The sequence below is a fragment of the Megascapheus bottae genome, chromosome 23, assembly GCF_031878675.1.
Source record: "Megascapheus bottae isolate mThoBot1 chromosome 23, mThoBot2.hap1, whole genome shotgun sequence".
NCBI classification, from domain to species: domain Eukaryota; kingdom Metazoa; phylum Chordata; class Mammalia; order Rodentia; family Geomyidae; genus Megascapheus; species Megascapheus bottae.
In genome coordinates, this window is record NC_143531.1 from 3,790,049 (window position 1) to 3,816,345 (window position 26,297).

The 26,297-nt window shown below is 40.4% G+C and overlaps 1 protein-coding gene across 1 annotated transcript; it reads left to right on the top strand.

Moving 5' to 3' along the window:
• Nucleotides 1-948: 948 nt before the first annotated feature.
• Nucleotides 949-26,038, top strand: Tnip3 (TNFAIP3 interacting protein 3). Its single transcript, XM_090356531.1, has 11 exons — nt 949-1,023; nt 4,175-4,255; nt 6,124-6,189; nt 7,557-7,700; nt 10,156-10,281; nt 14,758-14,877; nt 17,967-18,092; nt 20,651-20,701; nt 22,255-22,347; nt 25,474-25,537; nt 25,776-26,038. The coding sequence occupies exons 1-11, from the start codon at nt 967-969 to the stop codon at nt 26,036-26,038; spliced, it is 1,191 nt and encodes a 396-aa protein (XP_090212657.1). The 5' UTR covers nt 949-966.
• The last annotated feature ends 259 nt before the right edge of the window (nt 26,039-26,297 follow it).

Sequence of the window (26,297 nt, forward strand, 5' to 3'; positions counted from 1 at the left end):
GTATCTTTCACTTAAATCCAGCAATTATGGCTCATTCGTCTAGTGCCAAGTATCTGTCATTTTCATGTCCTGCCTTTTTAATATGCCATGACCTTAAGCTGTTATAAAAAGATAGCAACTAGCCATTAAAGCAAAAAAAAAACCCTTTAATTTCCAATGTCTTCATGAAAACTCTGATCTTTATTAGTAAAAGAAAGATAATCTTCAATTTGACAATCAAATTTAACCCTTCCACCATTCCAGAGGATGAGAATTACAGTGACTTAAAAAACTTTTTGCAATAAATTCTTTTCTCTTTTAGTTCTGTAAAGCTACGTAGAATGTATAGAATTCTACATGACTTGTTCAATTCGATACACCCAAATGTACATTTAGAAGATCTTGTCAGAAAGTCATGATTTAAGGAAATGAATAGTGGTGCTGACAGAAAAAAATCAACAATTCCATACTGTTCTGGGAAAGACAATAAATAACATGGCAGGTAGGCTTGTGAGGAACGGCTTGTTTGCACAGAACTTCTCGGGTAATAACTTCCTTCTGCTGGGAGAGAAACTGCCAGTAAAGAGCGAATGACAATTTACATACAGAGCTAGTTGGCTCTGCCCAGGTCTTAGTCATCACCTGCCTTCTTGAGACATCCCAGGAAACCCCTAATGGGAAGAGAATAAAAGCTAAAATCATAGTTTCTGTTCTTCACTTTATTCTGTGTAGTGAACAGCCAGTGTTACTTCTGTTCACTTCGAGTCAAAAAATAAATCATTGTTGCTGTTTTCTATCAGGGAGTTGACAGTGGGGTGTGTGTGTGTGTGTGTGTGTGTGTGTGTGTGTGTGTGTGTGTGTGTGTAGTTAATCAAATGTTGAATGTTTGAACTCACCCTAAAAGAAATCCTTGGGTGATTTTTTCTTTCCTCCTCCTCCTCCTCCCTTTTTTTTTTGTTCTGCAAGACTCCTGGAAAACCATCTTCCATGTCTGCCCAGGACACACCTGGAATAAAGGGAAGAAGCTCTACAGAAAATGCAGAGGTAAGATCACATTTCTGGAGTCCCACAAATCAGATCCAACTTTGCTATGCTTTCCAATGATTAATTGTGTCACACCAAGAGAGGGAAAAACATAATTTGCTTTCTTTAAGATCCCCTGTATATTTTTAACCAATATGAATCGACATATGAAAAGTGTCTGGGCAACTGTCACATTATTTTCAGTTCACTGGGCTATGTTTCTTCTTTTACAAGATGATAGGATTAAATCTGTCCAAAACCCTCCAGATCTCCAGTTCTCCATGTACAATATTTTGATTTTGATTTTAATCCAGAGGAGTTTGGTTTCATGTAAAGTCTAAAAACAACACTATTTTGATGTGAGTAGAAATAGAAAATAATCATGAATCTACAGTAAAATTTATATTCACAATCAAGTCTATAGTTTTTGTTCAGTTACTGAAACAATATTATTTGAATGGATAAATTACTTTCTTAATTTTTTAAAAGAGAAAAGCAATATACACTGAAAAACTAAAAGATGATATTTCTTAAGAAATAACTATAAGGAATTGTTATTATTATTATTATTATTATTATTATTATTATTCTGTAACCAGTTCCTTACTAGAATTCGATTACTAAGGGGTTTTTTTGGCAGTCAATGGGGCTTGAATTCTGGGCCTAGGTGCAATTTGTGAGCTCTTCAGCTCAAGGCTGGTACTCTACCACTTGAGCTACAGGGCAACTTCGTTTTACTGGTGGTTAATTACAGATAAGAGTTTCAAGGACCTTCATGCCCAGGAGCTGGCTGTGAATTCTGATCTTCAGATCTCAACCTCCTGAGTAGCTAGGATTACAGGCATGAGCCATCCTCTCCGGGCTTAAATAATTTTTTATTCAAAATGAAGAAAATGAAAAGTTCCCTCAAACACAAAGACTTTTGGATTTGGTTCATTTTATTTCATTTTAATATATATGTAAGATATATAAACCTTGGTAAAATACTGATTAATTTACAAAAAAAAATATCTCTGATGATACATCAAAAGCCATTCCTAAGCCAGAAGTTGGTGGCTCACACCTATAATCCTAGCTGTTCAAAAGGCTGAGATCTGAATCCAGCCTGGGGAAGGGAAACAAGTGAAACTCTTCAGTTCACCACCAAAAAGCCAGAAATGAAGCTGTGGCTCAATTGATAGAGTTCTCTAGCCTTGAGCAAAAAACAAAAAGCTCAAGGACAGCACCCATGCCCGCAGTTCAAGCTTCAGAGTGAGGAGGGAGGGACGAGGGAGGGAGAGATGGGGGTGAAGGGAGAAATTCTATTGGTAAAATACAACATAGCTATCAGTTACATTTTGATGCCATGCTTGGTACTTAGCCAAACCATTCCCTTGAGACTAAAAGTAAAAGCAACTACAATCATTCTTAGTTTATTGTTCTACAGAGATTCATTTTTTAATTGATATGTGTGCCAGTCTTGTGGCTTAAATTCAAGACTGGGCACTGTCCCTGTGCTTTGCATACAAAGTAGTATTCTACCACTCGAGTCATAGCTCCGCTTCTAGCATTTTGGTGGTCAATTTGAGATAAGAGGACCAAGACATGAGGAAAGGTATCAATGTTTGTGAAGTAATGCACATTCTATCTGGTGAATATAATGTAACCCTTCTATTAATTACAATAAAAAATATACGAAAAAAAAGAGAGAGTCTCATGGACTTTCCTGCCCAGTCTGCTTTCGAATTGAGATCCTCAGATCTCAGCTTCCTGAATAGCTAGGATAACAGGCATTAAATTCACTTTCTTGAGTGTAATACAACCTGGCTCTAAATAGAAAACAAAGTTAAGAAAAGTGTTTTAATAGGTAGTCATATCTTAAAATACCATCAATAAGTGGAAATAAGATAAAAATACAGGTTTATAAGTAATTTCTTTCTTTTTATTTGTTTTTAAATTTTATTCCAATTCTTGTTTTACAAAAAGGATTAGTGAAATTAATTGTTCATGAAATTCTATGCTAATTGTATAGATGCCTTCATCATTTGAAAATGATTTTGGTAATCAACTTGTAAGAAGGGTGATTCTTAAATAGGGTCCAGAGCTGGTGCATTAACACGGAACTGAGAAGCCCTTGTGGAGTGAGGATGGTAGCTGGAAGATTCAGGTTGTTTTGTGAGTTTATTTGTTTCTTTTAGTGCTGAGGATCAAAAGAGGATTTGGTATTTGCAACAAACATACTCTACCATGGACAGCAAATTCCCCAGCCAGCAAATCAGACACTTTCTTAAGTCATCCTGTAGTGGTTGGCTACACAGGACTGAAGACAATGGTTTCTCTTATTTTATTTTATTTTTTTTGTGCCAGTCCTGGGGCTTGAATTCAGGGCTTTATCTTTCTTCCTGAGCTTTTACTTTTGCTCAAGACTAGTGCTCTACCACTTGAACCACAGCTATACTTAGAGCTTTTTTTTTTGAGTGATTTATTGGAGATAAAAGTTTCATTGACTCTTCTGTCTGGACCTGCTACAAATGATGATCCTCAGATCTCAGCCTCCTGAGTAGCTAGGAATGCAGGTGTGAGCAAATGCCTGGCTCTTGTTTATTTTTTATTTTCTGTGTGTGTGTGTGTGTGTGTGTGTGTGTGTGTGTGTGTGTGTGTGTGTGTATGCTGGGGCTTCAATTTAAGGTCTGGGTGCTGTATTCTCAGTATTTATTTATTAATTTATTTAGTTGGTCATGAGGCCTGGACTTAAAGCTGTCCCTGAGTTTTTCTGCTCAAGACTAGCACTCAACTACTTTGAGCTACAGTTCCACTTCTGGTTTTCTGGTGGTTTATTGAAGAGCAGGGTCTTTTCTGCCCAGGCTGGCTTTGAACAGTGGTCCTTAGTTCTCAGCATCCAGAGTAGCTAGGATTACAGGTGTGAGAAGCTTCGGCTTCAGCATTTTTGCTTAAAGCCGGCACTCTACCACTTAAGCCACACCTTTACTTCTGTTTTTTGTTATTGTTGTTGTTGTTTTGGTTTTTGCGGGTTAACTGCAGTCTAATTTGCCTACCAGGCTGTCTTTGAATCTTGGTCCTCAAATCTCAACCTCAGGATTAATTAAGATTACAGGTGTGACCACCTGGCTAGGCTCCCTATTTCTTGTGGAGATTGTTAAATCTCAGTCATTTCTCTTTGTTTTTGTTAAAGTATGCTCAATCATCAAGAAGAAAAAACTTGCCGAATTCTCTAGAGCAGAAGATACAGTGCTTGGAAAAACAGAGAAAAGAGGTAATTTAGAAATATTAGTCACCACCATTTCATGTGTTTTAGGTTAATGCTAGAGAGTAAAGTAAGTGTCTCACATTTCTCTCCCTAAGCATAGACTTCATTATTTTGAGAGAAAATCCCTTTTAAAAATCCTTGTGTAATCATGGATGGAAATACTGACAGTGTCGTAAATCTGTCAACTATAATCCTAACTTTCCCAAAACTTGATTGTGTTCTCCAAGAAACCCTGTGATTCTGAGTCCTATGCATCTTGCAGATTGACCCACTGCTTAACCTTCACATTGGGAATAAACAGAAACTGAATTTTACTGGCTTAATTTTTCTGAGTGTTCTGAATGTTCTTTGTGCTCTGGACGATAGCAGGTGAAAGAATAACAATAATATCACTCCACATCCCATCCTTTATTCAATTCCTTTTCAAACTGTATTCTTTGTCAGTTCTAGGGCTTGAACTCAGGGTCTTAACACTGTCCTTGGGCTTTCTCAAGGCTAGAGCTCTACTACTTGAGCCACAGCACCATTTCTGTTTTGTTTTGTTTTGTTTTGTTTTTTAACACATGTGGTACTGAGGAATCAAACCCTGGTCTTCGTACATGCTAGGCAAGCACTCCGCCACTAGGCCAAACTTCTGGCCCCATGCAATTCCTTTTCTAACCTGCTCTTAAGGATTGTGTCTTTCACATTGTCTTCTGTGAAACTTCTGCTCTATTTGACCCTGCATGAACTACAGAGCTTTCGGGAAAACTACTGCACTATGCAGAGCCATAATCATGCATAGAAATGCAATCCCTAGAAGTTATCTTTATGTAATAATATTGGGTAGCCTTCTACTAAAAAATCCGTTTCTTAATAACTGCACTCTATGCTTCTACAATTAGGTACAGTTTTCTTGCTCTGTGTGATTTTTTCCTAGGTGTCTGGCCCTTACTAGGAAGAGTTAGAATTTCCATTTATGTTGGAAACTGTGAGTTTCTCTTTAGAAGAGAACTAACGCAGAGATCCTAGTGTTGTTTCTTTCTTCTGAATAGTGGATAGTTCAAAAATGCTTAAAATGTCTTGTCTGAACTTACCTGTTTGCAGAGGAGAGCCTAAATATTCCTAAATATTCATAAGTATTTGTTTTGTGTCCAAGCTATAATTCTTTGAAAAATCTATATTTTCCCAAGGGTGAAATTATCTTTTCATTGGGTCTATATTACTAATAATGTGTTCATCTTAATTGAATTTATTTTCATTTTGTTGAAGTACTTGTGAAAAAGAGTTTCAATTCAACATGTCAATTTACGAGTACAATTGCTCTTGATCAATGTCACCCTTCCACCACTCTCCCCCAACTCTCCCAACCCCATCCTTCCCCTCAAGTCACTGGCTCCATTTTCACATCTGTACATTGAATATTGTGATTATATTTATCCATCATAAGGAATTAACTTCTTAAGGCACATTATTTGAAGTGACTGTCTAGATTTTAATAGAAATCATTTGGGAAATATCTCCTATTCATGAATACATTTCTTTTTTAAAAAAAATAACACTACTTGCAATACTTTTTTAAAACCAAATTCTGGTATTTTAAAATTATACCAAGAAGATTAAAATTCAAATAGCCAAGAAAAGTTGCTAGTTCCTATCAGGCTGACATGTACTATCCCTAAGACTTAGTAGTTTTTCACATGTGAACCAGCGTCTTGACACTGAGATTTCATGTAATTAAATCATCTCCAACCCATCCGGATTTGCAGGAAGGAGTGTCTTCTTCACCAAGGGCTTCCAGAACCACAGGAATCTCAAACACTGATTTCATGTTGACCACATGTACAGATGGCCCCAAATCCTTTGTTGATTCCTTTGTTGTTTAACCATTTCAGCTCCTGGAAGTTAACCATCAGTGGGATAAACAATTTAGGAATATGAAAGAGCTTTATGAGAGAAAGGTAAGCTCCTCTACTCCATCTTGGTGGAGACTCACCTGGCTTTCAGCTCCAAAGCGATTTTGTTGGTAGCTAGTCATACCTAAATGAGGGAGAGTGGTGCTGAGTGATCACTGCCTTACCCTTTACCCAACATTTATGAACAGTAGCCAGGAACCTACAGTTCACACCTGTTGTCCTAGCTATTCAGGAGGCTGAGATCTGAGGATCACTGCTGGAAGTTAGCCTGGGCAGAAAAATCAGTGAGACTCTCATCTCTAATAAACTATCCACCACCGCCCCCAAAAAGCCAGAAGTAGAGTTGTGGTTCAAGAGGAAAAGAAGTTTCAGGACAGTGCCCAGGCCTTGAGTTCAAGCCCCAGGATTAGCACTTTCCCCTCCAAAAAAGGTTTAGTGTGTCAGGAAATTGTTCTGAGCATGTCTAAAGGAAGGTATTAAAAACTGCCTGTGGCAATGTTTCATGAATTATGCCCATTTCCCTTCTCACCAGTGCTTCTTTCCCCTGTGTTGTGAGAAGCCATAAATACGCAGAGCTTTGCCTGAGATTGGGAGAGGGTACAATATGTGCTGCTTTCTTCAAGGCTGGATCGCTAATGTCTGACATTGGCTAGCATTAGGTATTTTCCATAGAGAATGAAATAAACACCTGCAGTACATACCTATTATCCCAGCACTCAGCAGGGATAATAAGTATGTACTGCAGGTGTTTATTTCAGACAGGAGAATTTAATATTCTAGACCAGCCTAGATGACAGAGGGAAACACTGTCTCCTGTCTACAAAAACAAACAGATGAAAGAACAAAATCTCCCCCCTCTCTTGAACACTCATGTGTGTGTGCGCACACACACACACACACACACACACACGCTAAAAGTGTGAGATGCTTTCTCTAGAAAGCATTGCTCTGTCAAGAAGCTTTTTCTTTCTCCTCCTCCTCCTGTTCCTCTTCCTCCTCCCCTCCCTTCCCCCTCCCCCTTCCTCCCCCATCTTCCCCTCCCTCCTCTTTTCCTCTTCCTCCTCCTCCTCTTCCTCCCCTCCACTCAAGACTCAGCCCCCACCACTTGAGCCACAGTTCCGCTGCCAGCTTTGTAGTGGTCAGTTGAACCTAAGAGTCTCCCCACCTGACTTCCCTGCCCGGGCTGGCTTTGAACTGTGATCCTCAAATCAGAGCTTGGAGCTGGGATTACAGATGGGAGCCACTCAGCGCCCAGTTTTTAAATGCATGCACGCCAAGCTCCTGAGCTTTTCCTAGGGGAGTGTCCGGAAGGGGGGGGTCCCCCAAGGCAGATTCCTCCCCCCCCACAGGAAACCGAGGTGCGGCTTCCAGAGCCTCAGCTATGTTCATCCCTGATGTGGTGATTTCCCCAGGTGGCAGAGCTGAGGATGAAGCTGGCGGCCTCTGAGAAACTCCTGGGCACGTTGGAGAGGCAACACCCCCACACTCTGCAAAAGGGGGGCCCGCAGGAGGCTCCACAGCCTGACCTACAGCCCAGCCTGAGGCCTCAGATAAAGGTGAGTGGGGCCCGGGGCCCAGGAGAATCAGGGCCGGGGAATGCAGTGTTCAAATGCACCCCTGACCAACATCCCCTAGCCTGGTGAATGGATCAGCAACTCCCCCCAAAAGGGCCTCAAATAAGATGGGGCTAGTTCTCTGGAGCAGATGTCGATGGGGGGGGTGCTCAGCACTCTTCCTCCTGGTGAATGAGTAGGCAGGAGAAGCCACCCAGAGATGTGCTGTACTTCCACGGGTTTTCAGCATGCAATGCCAATGGGTATCTTAACCCTAATTATGCAGTGGCTCTTCAGGTTCCAGGACCCCCATCTCTAGCTGCCTCTCACATTGCTGGAATTAGAACCCAGGGCCTTACACCTGCTAGTCCAGAGGGCCTATGCGGAGCTACGTCTTCAGCCACAGCTCCAATTCTGGCTTTGTGTGTGTGTGTGTGTGTGTGTGTGTGTGTGTGTGTGTGTGTGTGTGTGTGTGTGTGTGTTCATTGAACTTAAGAGTATCATGGATTTTCCTGCCCTGGGCTAGCTTCAAACCCTGAGCTCTTTTTTCGGTGCAAGTTTGGGTGCTCTACCACTTGAGCCACAGCTCTAGTTCTGACTTATTTATTTATTTACTTAGTTAGTTAGTTTTAGCTGTTCATTGGAGATAAAAAAAAATCTCACCAACCTTTTTGCCTGGACTGGTTTCAAACAACAGTCCTTAGATCTCAGCCTCTTGAATAGCTAGGAGAATAAGTGTGAACCGCACTGGGGTCTGATATGCCAGATGATAAGACAGGTTTGTGAGTGTGTGCCAGTCATGGGGCTTGAACTCAGGGCCTGGGCACTGTCCCTGATTTTTTTTTTCTTTCAAAACTAGTGCTTTATCACTTGAGCCATAGCTCCACTTCTGGCTTCTTTTTAGGGGAGGAAGGGTGTTTAGTTGGAGATAAGATTCGCAGAGACTTTTCTACCAAGGCTGGCTTTGAACTGTGATCCTCAGATCTCAGGATTATAGGCACCAGCCAGTGGCTTCCAGCTCTAAGGCAGACTCTTTATTCTTCCTGTTTTTGCTTTCAGCTATTGCATTTCATGGGTCCCATAGAAAAATATGGAGCTCCAATGACCTCTCTTTTACTTAGGCATAGTAAGAAAATATAAGTAGAAGTATTCTCAGGGTGAGTTACCACCCATATCATAAGGCACTGACACTATTTTGAAATACGCACAAATCTTCAGGTGATGACCAGAAATAGGGGGGATAGCAGTCCAGAATTTCCTACCCTGCTGAGTGTCAGTGTCATAGTGATCCTGAAAATAATTCTTGTTTAAATGCAACATCTAGATCAAGTTCTTTGTCTCTATGATCTCAACGAATGAGTCCGCAGACACAGAGGGAGAAGCCCTATAGCTAGAAGTCCTGAAGGAGGATTGTTCAGGGTGAAGAAAGGGTCTCCAGGAGAAAGAGCTTTGTGATTCTCAAGATCATTGGACAGCCTGTAGCCATAGCAGACCCCAGACCCAATCAGAGCAGGTTGGCCAAGCTCTCCATGGGTCCTTTCTCTCCTTTGATTGGCTGCCTGTTCTGCCACACACCTCTGGAGTCCAATCAGTTTCAGGGACAATAGGCCATGATGGGATGCCAGTGGCACAGATGTATCACTGCCAGGGGTTTGCACACAGATTACTCTAGGCTATGGAGTGAGATGCAGAACCTACTTCTGATTACACAGCCAGGCTCTTTTTTCTGCATTCCATAGTCAATCAGGAGAGCTGGATTTAGCACTCTTTCTGTCCTGTATGAACCAATTCCATTTCCAATTACTGCCTGCACTGTAATTTTCCTTTCATGCCGTTGGGGACCATTTCCTAGTTGAAATATTTTTTTCTTCAATTATGCTAAAGTAGCAAAGGTTCTTTTACTAAGTATAAAATCCATTGTGTTTAGATAAGCGTCCATAGGAATGTTTCAGATTTGTTGCCCAGATTTGTTGTGATGTAATCATTGTACTGGGAAATATTTATCATTAACTACCACTTACACATATATTTCATTCGAAGTTGCCTACTTCGACTGAATTCTCATTACAAATCCAATTTCTTCCACAAAGACTTTACTATCTGCTATATAAAATTAAGGGGTAACATATTTTCTTGCCTGCTCCTTTATTTGGCCACTACAAATGGATATTGGGGAATCTTGATTTCTTTTTTTCTGGGGTTTCTGAAGTTCTTACAAATAACACTGAAGTTCTAACAAGTACCACTAAGTTTTGATAAAGGACAACTACTTCAGCCCTAATGCCTTTCTCCACCCAAAGAGAATTGCTCAATTAAGATGTTAGGAGAAAATCGTGCAGTTCTGTTTTTGTTGTAGGATGTGAAAACTGTCTGTCAGAAACAGTGGATTGAGCACAATTTCTACCTCATCTTTGACTTGATTGATTTTGATCTTTTTTATTTTCTTGCTCTTCGGAAGGAAAATGAAAGACTAAACGAGGAATTGCAAGAACTAAAGAATGAGAATAAGCTTTTGAGAGAAAAAAACATGTTGGTAAATAAGAAGAAAGAACATTATGAGAGTGAAATTCAACGCCTCAACAAGGTATCAGAACAAACTGAGTGTGGGGACCAGGATTAGAGCTTCTGGTAGGATGTCCTGTAGTCTAGCAATGCGAGATTCACAGCTCAAACTAAGCAAGATAGTGTCTGTGCCTTGCAAATCACTACTATCTGTAGGATGGTGTTTAGAAAATTCATGATCTGGCAATGGATCACTACACAAAAAAAGAGAAATTACAGAAAAATTATGGACAGTAAGATCTACCTTTCTTTTCTCATTCTCCTTTTCCCGCCCTTCCCCCTTGCACCCTTTCTCCCTCCCTTTCTTCCTTTCTTCCCTACGTATAGACACAAGGAAAGACTTGCTATTTAGAACATTCAAAGGCTTCTGTATTTTCTCATGTCAATTTCTGTGGTATCTGCATTTATAGTTAGCAGAACCTTTAAAAGGAATTGATAAACAGCAATTTTATAATTTATTAATCCCAAAAATCTCAATGAAAAAAGTTAGCTTGAGTGAAATGTCATTTTCTCAAAGAGTTTTCTGGCTTTCCTAACTAAAAATGCATATTCTATTCTACTACATATGAGTACATAGAACCTCATTAGAACTTAATATGCAATATATTTTATTCATTATCTGATCTGTTTTGTCTTTGTCTTAATAGCAAGCTCTCTGAAGGTGGGGTTTGTCCATTCTAGAAACTTCCATTTACACTGTAGGCATAGTATCTAAAGCCCACAATACATGAAGGAGCTCATAAAAATGTTTCCAAAAATCAGGAAAAATAGTGGGGTATCAGAGACTCATGCCTGTAACCCGAGTTTTGATAAAGGACAATTACTTTTGTCCTAATGCTATTCTCCACCCAAATAGCATTGCTCAAATAAGATGTTAGGAGAAAATCTTGCAACTCTATTTTGTTATATGGTGGAGGTGTGAAAACTTCTGCCAGGAACAGTGGATTGAGCACTATTTCTACTTCATCTTTGACTTCATTGAGTTTGGTCTTTTTTTCTTGTTCTTCTGAAGGAAAGTGAAAAGGAACACAGTTCAAAGCCAGCCTGGGCAGGGAAGCCTGTCAGATTCTTCAATAAAACTACTCCCCCCACCTCAAGAAAAAAATAAAAGCAGGAAGCAGAGCACTACCCATGAGCAAAAGTGCTAGAACACAAGCCAAGAGGAAAAGAAGCTCAGGGATCTCAACACCCAATCCCTGAATTTATCTCAGAATAAAATTGAAAAAAAATAGTAGTAAGATATGAAAGAGGACTTTTTCAGATGCGTGAATACCTGATGAAGTATAAGATATTGTTGTTCTTGAATTTTTACAATTAAATACTTTTTCCTCTTTTACTCCTGTGATAAATGGACGTTACTGACAGTGCCACTCTGGGTGGCAGAACACATGCCAGCACTCCGGAAATGGAATTTGGAACTTAACTCATTGGCATATGATGTCTGTCCATTGAGCCATTCATTCACTTACTTATTTGAAATAGATACATGTGGCAGAAGTAATTAACATATGGTTTTCAGAAATTCATGATACTATGTGTACCCAATCAATTTAATTATTTTGATGAAATGCAAAGGATTTTCTTGTTGTTGTTGCTGTTGTTACCAAAATTACTTTGGGGCTGGGAGTTTGGCTTAGTGGTAGACTGCTTGCCTGGCATGCACGAAGACCAGGTTCGATTCCTCAGTACCACATACATAGAAAAAGCCAGAAATGGTGCTGTGGCTCAAGTGGCAGAGTGCTAGCCTTGAGGAAAAAGCCCAAGACCATGAGTTCAAGCTCCAGGACTGGTTAAAAAAAATTAGTTTGTGCTGGTCCTAGGGCTTACACTCAGGGCCAGGACACAGTTCCTGAACATTTTTGCTCAAGACTTGTGCTCTACCACTTGAACCACAGCTTGACATGCCTCTTTTATTGGGATAGTAGACTAGAGATAAGAGTCATAGGGACTTCTCTGCCTTAAAACTATAATCCTCAGATCTCAGCCTCCTGATTAGCTAGGATTACAGGCATGAACCCAGCCCAAAGGTTTTTGTCTACATGAAATTCTTTACAGAGAACCCAGAGGTTTAGCTAGAGTGAGAAGATGTGCTTTCGGCAGGTCAGCTAGAGACACCGGGGTTCAGTCGACTTGCCTGACAGCTCACCACTGTGGCATGCGTATCTGTGTAGGATGTTGGTACTGACAAGAAATGAGTATTCTAGAACAGGTTACAGGATTCTCTTCAAGGAAGTTGGAAAACCCCTAGGTGGGATAAACTTTTGCTAGGCTTACCTTTCACTTATGACTCATTGGAAACATTTTGGAATAGGATAAAAGGCAGGCCAGGAAATGAAAATAACCAGATCTACAAAAATATCCTAGTTATAGGTATAGGATATGGAGGTATAAGATATACTATCACCATTGTTCATCTGAGTCAACCCATCCTAGATTCTTACACCATAATTCACACAATGGAAGCATGTGAACTCTTCTGACATTTCCTGGAACTATGGATTCAAATAGTAGAGCTCCTGCCTCTCATGCCTGGGTCTCTCAATTTGAGCTTCAGCATCCTCAGAAAAATCTGCTAAATCATTTAACAATTTTTAGTGTTTTTTTCCCCTTCTGTACCAGTGTTGGGTCTTGAATTCAGAGCCTTACACTCTGGGCTTTGTTTTTCCACTCAAGGCTGGAGCTTTACCAGATGAGCAACAGGCCCACTTGCAACTTTTTACTATTTCATGGGAGATAAGAGTCTTGGGGATTTTTTTTTTCTGCCAGGGCTGACTTTGAATTTCTCTCCTCAGATCTAAAACTCCCGAGTAGCTAGAATTACAGTTGCTTGGCTTGTTTCTTTCCATTCTTTCTGGAGGAAGAAAGCAGTTTTTAGTTCTCTTGCAATACCCTGGACAATGAAAGTCATGGCAAGCTAGGCAGCAGGTGTAGAATCTGAGAACATGGATCAGGAATTGGTAGGCCTTCCAGGAACCACTCTTACTCCACCCGCAAACCTTGTTCCCTGCTCTGCCTTTATGACCCGATGCTTGCCCATGCAGAAGCAGGAAGTGTCTGTAGGCATCAGTGAGGCTACCAGGGTACCTTGAGAAACACACAGGAAGCGAGTTCTCAGAGCTCTGAAAACCAATTTTCTATTTGTGCAGAAGATTTACTTGACTAATGAGTACATTATTAAAAGGGCCCATATGAGGAGACGTCTAGTGTGACATTGTGAACTCCTTTTTAGTGAGCTCCTAGTCAGATAAAGGGCTTCAAATAATAGACAAGGCCTTTCACACTAAACCAACGTGAACTACACATGAACAGCACAAAGGAGTGAGGGAGGGTGATCATCTTGTCAATATATAGTTTACTCTTGTTTTCTTTCCTTCTCATCTCAGGATAGTACACATTACAAAACCCAGTGGATTTTGGATTATTTTTTTTCTTGCTATCATCCTGGAGCTTGAACTCAGGGCCTGGGTGTCACCTCAGCTTTTTTGTTCAAAATTAGCATTCTACCATTTGAGCCACAGTTCCACGTCAGGCTTTTTTGTTTTGTTTTGTACTTAATGGTAGATAAGAATTTCATGGCTTTTCCTGCTCTAGATGACTTTGAACTACAGTGGTCAGATTGCAGTTTCCTTAGCATTTAGGATTACAGGTGTGAAACAACCGCCCAGCTGATAGTGGCTATTTTAACAGAAGGTAAATGGCTGTTACAGGCCTTGGCATGCTTTGATGAAGGAAAACAGAAGAAGAGCATGACTTGAAGTCCGTGAGACAGCAGTGATCATTTGTCTGTGAATCCACAGACAAATGTCTGTGTCCTTGGAGACTAACGTGATCATCAGAAAAGCATTTTGAGCTAGACTCCAGTGGCTCACATCCGTAGTTCTAACTACTCAGGAAGCTGAGATCTGAGAATCAAGATTTGAAATCAGCTGGCACAAGAACATCTGTGAGATTCTTACTCCAATTAAGTACCAAAAAATCCAAAAGTGGAACTGTGGCTCAAGTGGTAGAGCATGAACCTTGAGTAAAAGAAGCTCAGAGACAGCCTCCAGGTTCTAAGTTCAAGCCCCAGCGCTGGACCAAAAAGGAAAATAGATATATTTATTTTTCACAGTTCAGTAGATTGTCTGCTTTGACCAAAGGCAGACGACATCCGTGATATTCAGATGTTAGGAGCAACGCATCAGCTCCCAAGATTCTGAGCCAGGACACATGAATGTGGGGTCCAAGGATGCTAGTTTTATTTTTTCCTTTTTGGTGGTTGTGCCACATCAAACATGCACTCAAACTGCTGAGGACTGAATAACAGAAATAGCATCGGAGGGCTGGGCGAGGGAGACAGAGTCTGAGAAGACACACATACAGAGAACTCAGGACAACCCGCAGCCTTCCCAGCGAAATGCTGCCTCATGGGTGCAGTGGCAGTCGCAGCAGTAGTGGAGAGGAATTCCTAAGGGGTGGCAAATCTCCAGCCAACAGTGTGCTTATCCTTACACCACAGGTTCTGCAGGATGTCTTGAGAACCGAAGCTTCTTCATTTCCCTGGGATTGCTCCAGACTGGGAAAAGTGGAATGCAGCCACTCAGAGTTGAGAATAGAAATGGAAGTTCTCAAACAGCAGGTGAGCAGTGACCAAGGGGAGAGCAGGCATGCCCCTCCCTCCCCCCCCTCTCTCTCTCTCTTTCTGTTGCTCTCTGTCTCTCCCCCTCCCTCCCTCCCTCCCTCCCCCTTACTCCCTCCCTCCCTCCCTCCCTGTCTCTCTCTCTCTCTCTCTCCCCCCCCATCCCCCGCCACAGGCTGGCCTCAAACTGTGGTCCCCTATCTGTACCTCTTGAAGGCAGGATTATAAAGCATGAGCTACTGGTTCTAGGCACAAAGATTTTTTGTACTTATGTGGAAATACTGAGTGACAGAATTATTATTGTTGTTACTCATGAAATTGCCCTGACTTCAATAGGAAATAGCCTATGTCTAAAATCTAAACAATTCGGCATACTGGATGATAGTTTGTTTTGCTCTCATCATCCCATTTGAATATGCTTCATAACTTCCAGGATCGTGTGGAGTGCTTAAAAGTAAACCAATGAGGAGAAGAAGGGTAGCATTTAGATTGTTGAAATTCTGGTCAAATTCTCTACCCCTAAATTACTGTGGATGCCAGCCAAGATTCCTTTGGGGACTGCTCTGCTTATGTTCACTACTTGAATCATTTGTTGTTGTTCACACATAATGAACTCCACATGTGAGACAGTCCCCCCATCCATGGAGAAGCAGACAGGCTTTAGCTCATGAATGAAATAGAGCTCGGAAGGTATTTGTGTTCTGTTCAGTCTCCACAGAGGGCACCAGATCCATTTCCTTAAAGCTGGGAGGTCTCTGTCACTTATTTCTGCACCCATATTTTGAACAAACATGTTACTAATCAGCCACTTAGAGTAGGCATGTCACCAAGTGCTATGTGGAACAGTCAAGCTTTACATTTACAAAGAAACAGTGAAAATCGTGGGCCCTAACTGAATAAAGGAGCCACATTGCTAGAGTGTTTAATTCTGATAAGATAAGGGCTTCACACTGGGCATGCGCATGCACCTGCTAATCGCTTACAAGGCATAAGTCTAGCTGCATCTCGAATTAATCCTCAATGTGTGCACTCTCACTCTCTCTCTCTCTATATATATACACATATATACACATGCACACATGTATATGCATATAATACATATATGCGCACATATATACACGCATATATAGTTAGCATCGAGGACATATATACATATCTATACCATATATAAACATATACATATATGTATATATACTGTATATATACATATACATGTATATACTATACATGCACACATATATGCATTTTGTGTATATGCCACATATGTATGTGCATGTGTGTATATTTACATATATCTATATATACATGTAGGTATATATACATGCATACATATGCCTACATGCAGTTTCTTTGAAATATCTAGTTTTAAAAAGATTGTTTAAATAAAAAAATTAAAGAAGTGCCGCAAATTTTAAGTATACACATATATCCCAAGATATGCAGGCAGTGTTGTTCTCTCTCCCTATGGCATTTTGCTCTGTCATTACTGATTTAAAGTCAGTATTCCTCTATTCTCGGGGGAGATGTTTGGTGGTGCTAGTACTGGGGCTTGAACTCAAATGGGGCTTGCGATCTTGTTTAGCTATTTTGTTCAAGGCTGGGGCTCTATTTGAGCCACCCTTCCACTTCTTGCCTTTTGATGGCAATTGGAGATAAGAGTCTTATGGACTTTTCTGCCTGTGCAGGCTGGCTTCGAACAATGATCTTTAGATCTCAGCCTTCTGAGTGGATAGGATTGCAGGTGTGAGCCTCTAGCACCTGGTGCAGCAAAATGTGTTGAAGTGTCTAACATATGCTAGTATCAAAAAAATCGAGCTACCAAGATTTAGTATCAGTATTTAAGTCACAGGCTTATGGGAATTCTGTTTAGTTCTCTCCGTTTTCGTTGTTTTCATAGATTGACCCACTTATCTCCAGGCTATCAATCTACACTGCCAATTGTAAGCCACAATGGATTTTAGTGTTTAGTCACTTTTCTAGAATGCATGGAATGCCTCTGATGAAATATTCCACGAAGTGTCTGTCAGTGGTGTATCTTTTTAAAGATAACACTTTTAGGTACCTTTCAAAATCCTGCCCAGATACCACAAAAGCCTTTGGTTTCTATCTTGTGTTCAACTTGTGAGTTGTATTTGGAAACTGCATTGTATGGCCCTGCTGCGGGCGAGGTACTTGCTGTCACACAGGAACAGTTAGGTGTAGAGCCTCACCGAGTGGGGTGGGCAGGGCAGGCTTCATCCCCAGTGGAGAAGGCTTCAGAGATAATGGTTGGAAGGCATGTTTGAAATGTGCATATGTCTTTACTTTGGGATTCCTGATGGATTGTCAAGAAGGAAAATTCAAGAACTGCCACTCTAAAAACAAATCCTATATTCACATCTAGGGCCAGAAGCGTGGCCTAGGGGTAGAGTGCCTGTCTTGCATGCATGAAGCCTTGCATTCGATTCCTAGGTACAACGTACACAGAAAAAGCTAGAAGTGGTGCTGTGGCTCAAGTGGTAGAGCACTAGCCTTAAGAAAGCTCAAGGACAGTGCCAGGCCCTGAGTTCAAGCCCCAGAACTGGAACATATACATATATATAATATATATTTATGAATAATGTATCTATCTCTTCATCCTGTGATGTAGAAATACTCATCAACTCAGGGTACTGATTGATGCCTCTGATTAAAGAAATCTAGATGGTCCTTTATTCTCTCCGGTGCCTCTTCCTCCCGTGCCTTGCCCCTCTGCCCCATCTCTCTCTTGTTTTTTTCTTTTGTGCCAGTCCTGGGACTTGAACTCTGGGACTAGATGTGGTCTCTGAATGATTTTTCTCAAGGCTAGTGCTCTAACATTGCAGCCACAGCTCCACTTCCAGTTTTTTTTTTAATTTTAATTTTAGTTTTTGTGGTTAATTTGAGATCAAAGTCTCATGGACTTTTCTGCCTGCGCTGGATTTGAACCTTGATCCTCAGATCCTCCCAAGTAGCTAGGATTCCAGGAGTGAGCCACCAGCACCTGGCTACAGACAATATTTTCTTTGAAATCACTCAAGTGCCAAAGAGAATGTAAGCTAACAGTAACAACAAGCTGTTATTATTTTTAGGTACAAATATATGAAGAAGACTTCAGAAAGGAGCGATCGGATCGAGAAAGACTTAATCAAGAGAAAGAAGAACTCCAGCAAATTAATCAAACCTCTCAATCCCTACTGAACAGGCTGAATTCTCAGGTAGAGGTCAAAACAAATCTTTGCTAAACACATGTGGCTTCTGCTTTTGTTTTCTCATTTTTTTCTTCTTCTTCAAATTCAAGCCTTTTGGAATCCTGTTAGTGAACACTGAATATTTTTTTGAGAGGTTAGCACCTGGGGTGAAATCATTTTCAAACAATTTTGTAGTGAGATGAAAATGTCTGGGAATTTCTTTGAACTTAAGTACATTAAAGAAGTTCTCCCAAGAAATAAGATTCAAAGGTCTTTCACAAAATTGAATTCTTGTGATCTTTTTTTTTTCCTCCTAATATTTAACTTGGTAAAAAGGGAGCTGAGCTACCTACTTCTCAAACACAGTAAAGTGGTTTCTAAATTCTTGTCATTTGCTTTGAAGGGCAGCACTGGAATGTTCCAGCCTTCCAAATAACACACAGCTTTCTACCTTTTCTGAATATATCTAGTAAAACTGAGAGTTCGGTTCAGTGAGATTTCACATTCAATGTAACTAGAGCATGTGCAGGGGAACTAAGTGTAATGAAATTGAATGTACTGAGTGTAGGCAAACCCAGATTAAACGCAATTGAGTGCATTAGAAGTCCACTCAGTAAGTTACCACGATGGGTAAATTCTGATGTTAATGAAGGAAAATGAAGCTAACATAATTTTGACTTATAAAAATGAAATAAACCTCAGCATTTTTGATTTGCAAAATCATGTTATGCCTTTTACTAAAGAGGAAATTGCTGTGAGACATGCTGTGGTACTCAATACTTTTAGGCTTCAGAGACATTTTAGACTATTAAACATCTTCCTCCTAATATACAGTAGATTGAATTAACTTCAATTTTTTCTGATACTTTTTCCGTAGTTAACTTGAAATTAAACATCCTGAAGATTTATTGACAGAACTATATCCCCTAAGAAATTAGAAAGGAGAAAAAAAAGGATTTTAAAAAGAAATTAGAAGGAATTGAAATATAATTAAACAATTTTCTGAAAATAATTCATGCAATCTAATAAAAATGCAACAATGGCTGGAAACTGTTCTGATTCTTCTTGTTGAAGAAATTATTCTCAATTTTTACTTCTTACATGAAAATAATCTTCCTTAATTGGTTTTAAGTTGTGAGAGCACAAATTATTTTACATCCTGCCATAGTTTAAATGTATAAGTTGATGTCTAGGATTGGTAATACATTTGACACTATAGAATTCTTAGTCCAGCCAAGAGCATAAATCCATTGACTTAACATTTTAGAATATCACCAACAATAATTTTCATGTTTGGGGAATCTATAAAGTAATTATTGATTTAAAACAATAAAACAAATTTATTTTCACAGACATTTGTTTATAAGATATGGATCCATTTAAATACCAGATCTGAGTGGAAACTTAAAACTATAAAAATTGCTTCTGATATCCCAGCTAGGTGTTGGTGGCTCGCACCTATAATCTTAGCTATTTAGGAGTCTGAGATTTGAAGTTTCAGGTTCAAAGCCAGCTCAGGCAGGAAAGTTTACAAAGGCTCTTATCTCCAATTGACTAGCAAAAAGCCAGAATACGAGCTACGGATCAAGTGGTAGAGTACTAGTCTAAGCAAAATGCTCAAGGACAACACAAGGCTCTGAGTTCAAGTCTCAAGATGGGCACATATAACACACACATACACACACACACACACACACACACACACACACACACACACACACTCCAGCCTAACCAATTATTTTTCAAAAGTCTAATTCACTGCAGTGAAATAATGGTAGAATTCACAGAAAGACAGAATGGATAATTCTGTGATCTTTGTTTACTGTACTAATAGTATAATAAACCTTATGATTTAAGAACGAACAGGAGCATACTATCTGCCATTGAAATGAACTTTTTTCTGGCCCTGGGCCAGAATTCAGGACCTGGGTACAGTCCCTGAGCTCTTCAGCTCAAGGCCAGTGCTCTACCACTTTGACCCACAGTACTACTTTTGGTTTTCTGGTAGCTCATTGGCGATAAGAGTCTCACACACTTTTGTGCCCAGGATGGCTTTGAACCATGATCCTCGGATTTCAGCCTCCTGAGTAGCTAGGATTTCAAGTGTGACTAACCAGCACCTGGCCAAAGATCTTTTTATGTGAAATCATTCCAAGCCTACTAAGATCCCTGGGTATATTCATCCTATTTCTGAGGGCATTAAGCCAATAACAATAGTAAAATCTGCAATGTAGTCATACAGAGGTCCTGAGCATTCTTAGCATCCATAGAACAGGAGAATAGTCACAGACCAGACCTTGAACTCCCTTCTCTCATTTTCATCTACTATTGCCCTTGAGTTATTTGACATTTTCATGCTTCACTTTCCTTGTCTGTAAAGTGAGAAAGTTGGACTCATTGATCGATAAAATGTTTCCCATACCTCTTAAACTTCAACCTCTGGATAAACAGGCAAATGTAGATGTTTTTATTGGCATGGCTATCCCAGTGGCTGACCCTTGGTCAATGAGTAGGTCATGGACAGCTGGTGTGAGCAAGTTTGAAATCTTTCTACTGAATAATGCTTTTGTTTTATATTTTTGTAGATAAAAGCCTGTCAGATGGAGAAAGAAAAACTAGAAAAGCAACTAAAGCAGGTATGTTGATTTTTCTCTAAGCTCTCTTGGCCTAGTGGAAACACCCCCTACTGTCCACATTTCTACCCTAATACAGAATATGTCCTGGTCCGAAAGGAAATATATTCCATCAAGCTTTGTTATGTCATGCATGGCTGACTAAAATGTCAGTGGTGAGATAATGCTTACCAACCACCAAGGTCTTTCAACCAGAACACTCTGGAAAACACCTAATTTTCAGAGCTCACAACTACTATGGCAAGCCTTAGAATGTGTTCACTCAAATAGAGACTCCTTCATGGACCTACCAACTCCTGGGAAATACATTTTCTTTTTTTTTTTCTTTCCTCGTGTTTTTAGACACCACTTGTATTTCATCATTATTATTTGTTGTTTTGTATTAAGTAGTTGTACAAAAGAATTGCCAGTCAACAAAACAGTTTATGATTACAGTGCATCTTGATCAACACCATTCCTTTTTACGTTTTCCCTCAAGAAAATAACATTTTGCTTTTGTTTTTCTTGCAACATATAGTGAAAAAGTGTCCCCAATATGTTATATCTCTCTAAAAAAATAGAATCTTCCTTGGGCACTGAAACACTCTCTATGCAAATGAATGCTTCTCTTACTTCCTAATTTACTACCTAGAGTTTCCTTATGTCTCCAGCTGCTGCTGAAGTAAACTTATTTTTTTCATATATTTTTATTGTAATTAATAGAAGGGTTACATTATATTCACCAGATAGAAGGTGCATTACTTCACAAATATTGATACCCTTTCTCATGTCTTGGTCTTCATTTTCCTCCTCCCCATCCCCGCCCCTCATCTTGTTTTTCCCCCTCCCCTATCCTAGTTCAAAGAACCAAATAAACATATACACAATATATTAGATAACAAGGTAAAATACTGTAACAATATGAATAATCAAAGGACAGCAAAAGAGATGAGAGATAACAGAGTATATTAAGGACAATAATGGCTCGTTATATGGCTTTTTTTTCTATATCCTGGAGGTCTTTTCATTTAGCGTCATACTAAAGTAAACTTATTTTTATGATTCACTGGATGGCTTGTCTTCAGTGAGGACCATCTATAATGATAACTCAGAAACAGATGCCGGTGCCAGTGGCTCATACTTGTAATCTTATCTACTGAGGAAGTGAAGATCTGGCAGGAAAGCTCATGAAACTGATCTCCAATTTATCACCAGAGAGCTAAAGTGGAACTTTGACTCAAGTGGTAGAGTTCTAGCTTTGAACAAAAACAAACGAAAAGAAAGCTCAGGGACAGTGTCCAAGCCCTGAGTTCAAAGCGCGCACACACACACACACACACACACACACACACACACACACAGAACACATAGTTTCTTGAATGTGTTTCTGATTTTGTCAAAATGGAGAAATATATGTAGTGTCAACTTAGGCAAGACTTGGCTTGGGGAATCTTCTCAGAGGGGTTTGGAGGCTGCTGTGATTTACTATTTTAAGTTAGAATTGCTTCAGATGAAACCTGTGTCCTTTTAACCAGTGTCTTCACTACTCTTGAACTAACTGCCCATCTTTTCCCCAGAGGCATTTCTGTGAGTGTGGTGTGGTTTCCTATCTGACAAATTCTTGGGGACCAACACACTCTGAGGCTTCAAGAGAGCCACACAAGCACCCCGTAAGTAAGAGTCCATCTTTCGCCAAGAAAGTGCTGGGGAGTCTCCTTTGGTAGAAACTTCAGGCATCTCTGGAAGTTTGGCATATTGTTGTCCACTGAAAGATCCTCATTTCTGTACCTCAGTCCTCCGAAGAGCGAAGTTCAAGTAGTCAAGTTCAAGTTCTTGAGATTGAATCTGAAGTACATGTCCATGTCAAGAAATTAGTTTATAAAGATGGCATATTCTTTGAATAGCCATGACATTTTATTTTTATTTTTTGCCAGTCCTGGGGCTTGAACTCAGGGACTGAGCACTGTCCTTGGGCTTTCTCAAGGCTAGAGTTTTACCACTTGAGCCACAGCACTATTTCCAGCTTTTCTATGTATGTGGTACCAAGGAATCAAACTTGGGTCTTCATGTGTGCTAGGCAAGCACTCTACCTCTAGGCCAAGCTCCTGGACCAACCATGGGATTTTAGATGAGTCATTTTCATGAGTTACACCTGTCTCTAATCTAAGATTATTTTTCCATATAAAGCAAAGCAAAGTATGTATAACAAGAAAAAATAGTTTCTTCACTTGGAAACTTATATTGGATTGCTACCAATTTTTTTGCTACTTATGTGCAAAATAGTATTTGACATTTTGCAACTGAAAGGATTTAATTTTTAACAAAATTAAAATGGATCCAAACTGAGTGCTGATGGATTATTCTAGCTCTTTAGAAGGCTGAAATTTGAGGATCCAGGTTCGAAGCCAAGCCTGAGTCTGTGAGACTTTTTTCCCCAGTGAACCTCCAACAACACCAAAAAATGGAGCTGTGGCTCGAGTGATACAATGCTAGTTTTGAGCAAAAACAAAAATCTCAGGCACAGCACCCAAGCCCTGAGTCCAAGCCCTAGGAAAGTCAAACACACACACACACACACACACACACACACACACACACACACACACACACACACACACACACACATACACACACACATAATCTAAGGGGGAAGGGGGAATAACCCACTGAAGCCAGCCATAGCTCTCTAACCACACAAAATGAAGTGAACTCTTTGTGAGTAGAATTCGACAGTTGAGCTGGAAAGTCAGGCCCTAAACACCCCCTCTTTGCTTCCCAAGAACAATATTTCTCTACTTCTGCTCCACCTCATGGGAAGCTAGCTGCTCTGCTTTGTCTATACAGACAACATTTTTATTCAAGGAAAAAGTATGCATTTTTCTATATTTCAGATTTGCTTGGATAATTTTTCTCCTTAGTTTTTATAAACTGTGACCTTAATTATGCCAAAAATCAGATTTATTATTAACTGAGATTTCCCTAGCAGAATACTTAATAAAAGCATACTGCTATTACACATTTGTAACCTAAAGGCTTTTCCTGAGGAAGGAGACACTGTGTTTCTGGGTGGTAGAAGGGTATAGTGGTTTAATGAGCATATATTACTTGGCCTGGTAGCACATAGTATTCTGCTGATAAATTTGATTTAATTTTTTCCTGTTTTGGCTTTACACTGCTTCAATCTGCTTTCTCTCCTCCATATCCTTTCTCCTTTGCCTGTATTTTCTTGCTCTACAGTCTACCACAAACACTTCTGGAAATCTTTAATCACACATTTCTTTTCTTTCCCCCAAGGATAGAAACCTAAAGTAGGATTTTGAGAAATGCCAGGAGAAGGAAATTTATAGAGTAGTTAACTTCTACATGGTAGAGAACTGGAGAAAATTTTTGTGAAAGGTTAACTATAAAACTAAGGAATCATTCAGTTTCCTCTAGAAGGAAAGATGGCTGTTTTTGGTCAGATCTTAATTAATGAAAAGGAGAAGGAATTCATTGGCTGTGGCTTGTTAAACTGCCTTGTCAGTTAGAAGAGACCAGGAACTTCACATAAAGTCATTACCAAATAAAGATCTATATATCTGAATCCTCTTTCATGGGTTCCATTTTCAAGCTGTGTTGCTCCAAGCTGGATCTCAAAACTCAGAGCTAATTCAAAAATATGTCATGTTTCTTATTTACATCAAAGCCCGAATTAAATCATATCTAGCAGTGTTGGTAAAAATCACCATATATTTTCCCTTCTTTGGGTTGCTCTGTGGAATACAAAACCAGGGTCCATATCGCTTACCCTATGTTATCTGAGACCGAGACCTCTACAAACAAATGAGAAGTTTACAAAAACAGAGATGATCTCATTTTTTCTTCTAGCTCTTTCATAGGCCACAAGGAGCCAAAAACCTAGGTATCTGGGGTGTGTGTGTGTGTGTGTGTGTGTGTGTGTGTGTGTGTGTGTGTGTGTTTTAGTCCTGGGGCTTGAACTCAGGGCTGGGACACTGTCCCTGAGTTTTTGTGCTCAAGGTATGAATTCTACCACTTAAGTTAAAGCTCTACTTATGGCTTTTTGATGGTTAATCAGAGACAAAAGTCTCATGGACTTTCCTGTCCAGGCTGGCTTCAAACTGTGATCCTCAGATCTCAGCCTCCTGAGTAGCTAGGATTTCGATGCAAGCCACAGGCCACAGACATCTAGCTATTCTTTGGTGGTATAAACCTAAGAGGAGACAAATCTAGTTCCAGGAGACAAATCTAGTACCTTTTGTCTAAAGTCTGAGCAATTTAAAGTCTGGCATGTGGGAAAAAACAACAACAACAACCAAAAACGTAGCACAGAGCAGAGATTGGGCTTGTCTGTCTCACATTTCATCTCTCTTATTCCTCTAATAGCTTCCATTTCTTCCTTGATCATCTAGCAGACGGGAAATATGAATTCTTTTGTTTCTTGGCCTTCTCACTGTCCCTGGTGAGGGTTGTAAAGAGAGTGTGTGTTGATGGTGGATTGCTCTGTTTTATGTATGGACTATGATGAACTTTGCAAAAGTATATATTCTCTTGTAAGACTCAGCTGTTTCCAAAAGAAGGAAAAGGAAAGAAGAACACAGACTATCACCCCAAATTACAGAATTCTAGCCAAGCACAGAGAGAATGCAGGGGCTGAGATGAGGAGGGAGGGAAGGAGGGAAGCGGATGGGCAGGATGGAGAAACTACTCTCCAGTCGTTGGTTGTATAACATTCCCTGGTCCACTTTGCTTTGTTTGAAGCCCATGCTGTTGTAATCACATTTGATTTTTCCACACAGCCAGACTGCTGCCAGTGGTGTGCTGCCGGACAGCTTCCGCCAGATGTTCCACACCAGGCCCACGGTAAGGCCACAGCTGGACTGCGCATTCCTCCACGCTGACAGATGCGTGGGGTCTTTAGGGGGATGTGTACTCAACACGCGTTCATTTGTACTCAGGGAGGGTTTACCACAGGGCTGCGGTGTATATCCAACTCTGACATGACGCGCCTGGGCTGCTAACTTGAACTCTTGAAGGCCTAGATGACTATCCCAGCACAGACATGTGTGAATTGCCATCCTGGTTTCTGTTCCCGTTCCAGCCCCAGTGTCAGGATTCCATTGGGGGATCAGAAAGGAGAACCTGCAACAGAGCTGTGAGGCTCACAGCAAAAGGACTACACAGCCTGGACAAAGCCCAGATGTGGATCCGCCTCTCCAGGATGAGCCTTCAGGCAGATGTGTTCAAGGCAGTTGGCAGGCAGACAGAGGCAGGGGGAGTGCAGCAATAAGTTCCCTTAGGAGAAGGTTCCAAGACAGAGCTCTCAGTGCCGGCCAGCTACCTCACCATCATGCTGGGAAATAAACCCTGAAAATGTCCTGTAACATAGTCACAATTGATACTACCTTGTAATCTTGTTTGGCTTTGGGTTTCCCTTCTCCTCCTTCATTCCAGAAATGGCTAGATTTTCTACTTGCTTTCACAGTCTCACCAGGTCACCCAGGAGTGGGCTATAGAAGCTAAGTCGTGTAATTCCAATCCCACTTCTGCTCTCATGCGGAATCACAAGTCAGAGCCTGTGGCAGGTGGCTCACACCTGTAATCCTAGCTACTCAGGAAGCTG

Bases quoted from the DNA above. Each gene is read 5' to 3' on its own strand.
- Tnip3 (XM_090356531.1), top strand. From the start codon at position 967: ATGTCTGCCCAGGACACACCTGGAATAAAGGGAAGAAGCTCTACAGAA. The intron at 7,701-10,155 runs GTGAGTGGGGCC...GCTCTTCGGAAG, and splicing joins GCCTGAGGCCTCAGATAAAG to GAAAATGAAAGACTAAACGA. The intron at 25,538-25,775 runs GTAAGGCCACAG...TTCCCGTTCCAG, and splicing joins TGTTCCACACCAGGCCCACG to CCCCAGTGTCAGGATTCCAT.